The sequence below is a fragment of the Sorex fumeus genome, unplaced genomic scaffold (assembly GCF_029834395.1).
Source record: "Sorex fumeus unplaced genomic scaffold, SorFum_2.1 ptg000037l, whole genome shotgun sequence".
In the NCBI taxonomy this organism is placed as follows: domain Eukaryota; kingdom Metazoa; phylum Chordata; class Mammalia; order Eulipotyphla; family Soricidae; genus Sorex; species Sorex fumeus.
Window position 1 is genome coordinate 72769584 of NW_026606094.1, and position 6000 is coordinate 72775583.

Here is a 6000-nt window from a genome sequence, read left to right on the forward strand (position 1 = left end):
CTTTCGTCAGTCGAGACTGGTCAGCTTCCTTGCCGCACGCCGCCCTGCCACCCCGTCTGGCGTGCTCCGCTGGGATGCCAGCTTCCAGAGATCGGAGATGTTGCGTGCTCAGATGGGGCCACGTGTTCGGCTGTATTTCTGCAGGTCACTCTGCAGCCGGAGCTGCCCTCTCCTCCTTGAAGCTAAACTAGGGGGGAGTGAAGAGGCCTGGAGTGACCTCAGGTCATTGGGCTCATTGAGCACCTTGGCCCTGCAACATGTGTACATGAATGAAGCTCATAAGCCTGGGCACTATCGTAAACCTGGGACCTAAACTATAGCAATGATGTGTTTTTTTTGTGGGGTGCAAGAGGGGCAGGTTGGCATATGCCCAGCCATGCTTAGGGCTCGGTCCCCACCCCTGGCTGTGTGCCCAGGGATCATTCCCGGGGGTGCCGGGCATCAGGTCAGCCTTCTGCATGGCAAATGTCTTGTCTTTACACTGTACCAACTCTCCAGCCTCTCTCTCTCTCTCTCTCTCTCTCCCTCTCTCTCTCTCTCACACACACACACACACACACACACACACACACTTCTTTTAAAATGTAAAAATAATAAAAGTTAAACAGGACCGTAGTGATAGCAGCAGGTAGGGTGCTTGCCTTGCACACAGCTGACCTGGGTTCGATCCCCAGCATCCCATATGGTTCCCCTGAGCACCACCAGGAGTAATTTCTGAATGCAGAGTCAAGAGTAATCCCTAAGCATCACCGGGTGTGACCCAAAAAGCCAAAATCATCATCAGCAGCAGCAGCAGCAGCAGCAGCGTGAAGCCCGGCCTGCCTCTGCTTGCCGCAGTTTTTCTCCGGCCTAGACCCCAGAACATGGTTTATTGGTGCCGGCCAGGCTGGGCTATTTGTGCTTCTTTTGGTTTTTGTCCTCTTGGTGATGGCCATCATTGGGAGCGATTTGGGATTCTGGGGGACATTGGCAAAGTCTGGTGATAACTTTAATTGTCACAGCCAGGGGAGGGGCCCTGAAGGCCCCACATGCCCAGGAGAGAAACCTCCTTTCCCCTGAGAGAACCATCCAGACCCACAGTCAGCGGCCAAGGTGGACCAACCATGTGTAGGATTGTGCTGGAAACTGGGGAGGCTGCTGTGACCCAGGGGCTGCTGGACTCCGGGAATCTTCTGCGACCCCAGGAGTCTGCTGGGATCCCCCTCCCCCAAGTGTCTTCTAGGACCCTGGAAGTCTTCTGCGACCCCAGGAGTCTACTGGGATTCTGAAAGTCTGCAGGGACCCCAGGACTCTGTTGGGATCCCAGAGCTCACTCCTGAGTGCCCACCTCACCCCCTCTCACCTGTCCCTGGGCCCTGTGCAGTCTCTCCCCTAGTGACTGATTTGCACTGATGGCACCTTCCTGCCAGGGACTGCCCACCCTGGCAGAATCTTCCTGTCTCCCAACTCTGGTCCTGCTCTGGGGGCTCCCCCTGGCTGATACAGCTTCTCACGGGGGTTCCCAGCACTCTCCAGCCGGGGCCCCCCCTGGGCTGGGCTGGGCTGGGCTGGGTCATGATCTCTGCTGAGAGCTTCAGGACTAAGCGCCAGGGGCCAGAGTGGTGGCCCGCGCGGGGAAGGCCTTGTCCTCTGAGCTCCACCAGGAGTGACTGTTGGTGTGATGTGGCAGGGACCAACTGCTGGGGGCTGGGGTGGGAGTGAAGGCGGGGAGGAAGGAGAGGGGCGGGGAGTGATGCTGGAAGCCTAGCCATGCTGTCACCCTCGCCGTGACCTCCGCAAACCCAGGCCTGCTGCCTGGTGGGGACCTCGGGAAATCAGGGTGCAAGAGGGGGACTTCCTGCAGTACAGCCTGTGAATGGCCTGAGGAGAATGAGGGGAGATCTCAGCGTGCTTGGGGGCATGAGTGGAGCCTGGATGGTGTTGCCAAGGCTGGTTCCGAGAGGAGCCTGGTCCCTAGGGGCTGGGCTAGCCCCCCTCCCGGGCAGGGGTGCTCGGCCCCTCACCCACTGCATCTCACCAAAGTAGCTGCGCAGGACCAGACTGGGCTCTTCTCCCGGCCCCAAATGGAGTCCCAACGATTACAACGAGTGTCTGTGAGCCCCAGAGCCCCACTGTGGGCTCTGGGCACCTACCTCAGCCCCTCAGGAGGAGGCCAGAGTGCCAAGATGCCAGGAATGCAGAGCCCTTCCCGTCCAAGGCAACCAGGAACAAGGTCTGACATGATGAGACCCTACAGAAGGCAGCGTCAGTGTCAGCACAGCATCACGCCATCGGGGCTCAGGACATAGCAGAGGCCTCCCTTGGGGCTTCTCAAGCTGACCTCTGCAGGTGTGAGCTGGGCCTCTGCAAGGAGTGACCAGGCCTCGGCAGGGAGTGACCAGGCCTCTGCAGGACACAAGCTGACCTCTGCAGGGAGTGACCTGACCTCTGCAGGACACAAGCTGACCTCTGCAGGGAGTGACCAGGTCTCTGCAGGGCATTACCAGGCCTCTGCAGGTAGTGAGTGACCAGACCTCTGCAGGACATGAGCTGACCTCTGAAGGGTGCAGGCTGGCGTCTGCTGGAAACAAGCTGACCTCTGCAGGGAGTGACCAGGCCTCTGCAGGGCTCTCAGGCAGGCTTGTCGGCCTCTCTAGACCTGCCTTTGAGCCTGGGGCAGGAGGACGCAGGGGTGTCTGGTTCATGGTGAACTGGCACCGGTAAGAAGGAAAGAGCAGCCTGGGGGCCACAGAACCTTGCTGGGGACATCTTCCAGCCTTCTGCCTGGGGACAGTGGCACGAGCGGATGGGACATTCCAGCTTCCTAAGACGACGGAGCTTCATGGCTGAGAGCATCCTCCCTCGCTCGCTCACCAAAGTCTGTCTTGCTGAGTCTTAGACAGGAAGCTGCAACCCAGCGAGCTTCTGTGGGTCAGGTGACAGTCCTCCAGAAGTCCACTGGCACGCACCATGCCATGCATGTCCAGACTGTGAAACGCATCACAGTCTCCAAGTCTCCACTAGTCTGGCCCTGTAGAGCCCTCTGGGGAGCGAAGAGAACGCACTTTAAATTGTTCCCAAACGGGCCACATGCAAATGTCACCTCCTGTCCTCCCTGCAGGCACAAGCGTCACGGGCAGGCAGGCTCTTGAACAGTTTTCCTCCATGTGGCAGGAAGTATTTTTGCTCATCTGAAGGGGAATGGCATGGTGTGAAGCAGGTGATATACTCACGGCGGGGGGCGGGGGACTGCAGGCTTCACGGGATTCCTGGAGCTCCCTGTGGCCAGCGGGGTGAGTGTCTGTGGCAAGCGAGGCCTTGAAGCGTGGGGGTCAGAGACAAAGGAAGCTGATGCGGGCCTGCAGAGCCAGGACAGCGTGCAGGACACCTGCCCTTCATGCTGCATCCCCAGTGATCCTCATGCCTGCCAGGAGTAAGTTCTGAGCACAGCCAGGTGTGGCTCCAAAAACCAAAACAGGAGGAACAACAAAAGGAGCTGCTGAGCTCCTGAGAGGAGGGGCAAGTGGTGGTTCTTGGAAATGGAGGGGTTGGGCGCTCCCGAGGCCAGAATGGAGTCCCTCGATGGCCGTAGACCTTTGGCTGGGGAGCCGCATCTTCCTGGGGCACTCCTGTTTCCTCCCTTCGTGCCTCAGTACCGGGCTTCAGCCTTGGAGGAGGATGGACCCCTCTACTGCTGAGACGGCTCAAGAGACGCTCCGTCTGCCGGGCCGATCCTTGCTCCAAGTTGCTCAGGAGACGGGGGACAGACGGATATGAAGCACGGGGAAGACTGCGTGGGCTCGTGGCTGTGACTTTCATCTGGAAACGGCACCGTCATCACGTTTTTCGAACCCTGGCTTCTGGTTTAATTGTGTGTAGTGCTGCCTGCAGCTCCAGAAATTTTTTTTTTTTAACAAATGGCAAGTCTGTGTTTCAAGGGGCTGCTCACAGCCTTTCACTGACTTCTGGTGGCTCTTGGAATGAAGCTCAAAAATCCTTAACGTCTCCCAGGTCCCTGGAGGTGTCCCGGCAGCCCTCCACTCTCTCTCTCTCTCTCTCTCTCTCTCTCTCTCTCTCTCTCTCTCTTAATTTATTGAATCACCATGAGAAAGTTACAAGCTTTCATGTTTGGGTTACAAACACCCATCCCTCCACCAGTGCACATTCCCCACCACCAATCTCCCCGGTATACCCACCCTCCCCCCACCTCCCTGGCAGACAATATGCCCCATACTCTCTCTCTCTACTTTTGGGCGTTGTGGTTTGCAATACAGACACCGAGAGGTAATCATGTTTGGTCCTTTATCCACTTTCTGCACACATCTCCCATTCCGACTGATTCCTCCAACCATCATTTTCTTAGTGATCCCTTCTCTATTCCAGCTGCCTTCTCCCCTCCGCTCATGAGGCAGGCTTCCAGCTATGGAGCAATCCTCCTGGCCCTTGTATCTACTGTCCTTAGGTGTCAGCCTCATGTTGTGTTGTTTTATACTCCACAAATGAGTCCAGTCCTATGTCTGTCCCTCTCTTTATGACTCATTTCACTTAGCATGATACTCTCCATGTCTATCCATTTATAAGCAAAGTTCATGACTCCCTCTCTCCTAACAGCTGCATAGTATTCCATTGCGTAGATGTACCAAAGTTTTTTTAACCAGTCATCTATTCTAGGGCATTTGGGTGGTTTCCAGATTTTGGCAGCCTCCCACTCTCAGCAGGTCTCCCCCAGTGCCATGAGCATTAGGGTGGCCCCTGAGGAAGTAGCGCCATAACTATGGCCCCATAAGACAAGCACCAGGCACTGTGGGTTCAAGCAGATTTGGGGTGCTTGGGTCCCTCCCACGGGCTGAGAGCCCCATGATGGCCACAAATGCCCGGAGGAGGGGTGCATCTGGGCGGGGCCCAGGTGTGCTGCGGTGCTGTGGGGGGCTGAGCAGGGCCGGGTGGGCATCTCTGACTCTTTCTCTGCTCCTCCCTCACAGGTGGAAGGGCGCCTCCGTGTGCTGGAATGGCTCGGACCCCATCCTGTGACCCCGGAGGGGCTCCCTTACTCACCCCTGGGGACTGCAGAGCCCCAGACCTCAGGGACAAGTCCCCGAGAAGAGCTGCACCCTCACCTGGGCCTGCACTGTGGCAGTAGCGCCCAGAACCTCCCAGCCTCCCAGCACCTTCCGGAAGGGAAGCACAGGCCAGGGAAGGCCATGGCGAAGTTGCCCGGCTCCTGCCCGCCCACTGTGTCTGCTGGCAAGAGCAGGACGCAGCCTGTGCCTTCTCCCCACCCCCAACTGCCCACGGGCTGTGCCCTGGACCAGACCCTCCCCCCCCCCCAAGGAGCCTGGCCAGGGGTCCTGGACGCTCCTAATTTTGGTCCTTTTATAAAGAAGGACCGAGGGTTGAAATGTGTGTGTCCTGTTGTGTCGAGGGTTGAAATGTGTGTGTCCTGTTGTGTCGAGGGTTGAAATGTGTGTGTCCTGTTGTGTCGTGTGTCTGTGTGGATGAGGCCAGTGGGGGCCCAGGGCCCTGCAGACCCCCACCAGCCTCCACCGGGCCCCCATAGCACCTGAGAGAGCTCTGCACCGGGAAGACCTGGGGCCACTCTTCCTGCGGCTTCCGGCTGGGTTGACCTGCTGTGCAGCACCCCTGCCCCTCATCCAGGCAATAGGGGCCCAGGGGGGCGCAGAAAGAGTGAGCCCGGCAGAGGGAATGGCCCTTGACAGCAGGGATGGTGGGGACAGAGGATCCAGTGTCACTCATGCAGTGATAAAGGAACTGGCGAGTCCTTCACCCATTCACGGGCCTGACTGGTTTCAGAAGGAGCGTGGAGACAGCAGGGCTGGGAGCAGAGGCTGTAGGGGCCCATGGGCAGGGGTCCCTGTGCCTCGGGGAGATGGGAGGGCCCCTCTGAGCTCAGCCATGAAGGGCCCGTGAGTGCAGCTGTCCCTGGAACACTCCTGCCTGAAGGCGAGCCAGGCCCAACCCCCTGCCACCCGGGTCCCACTCAGCCTGTCTCCCAGCCCACGG

General features: G+C 58.5%; 1 protein-coding gene across 1 annotated transcript in view; it reads left to right on the plus strand.

Annotated features, from left to right (window-relative positions):
* The window catches only part of MINDY4 (MINDY lysine 48 deubiquitinase 4), a 93883-nt gene extending 88847 nt beyond the window's left edge, over window positions 1-5036 (plus strand). The window contains exon 18 of the mRNA XM_056118355.1: window positions 4962-5036. Within this exon, the coding sequence (XP_055974330.1) occupies window positions 4962-5010 (49 nt within the window). The 3' untranslated portion in view covers window positions 5011-5036. The remainder of the gene's footprint in view (window positions 1-4961) is intronic.
* The last annotated feature ends 964 nt before the right edge of the window (window positions 5037-6000 follow it).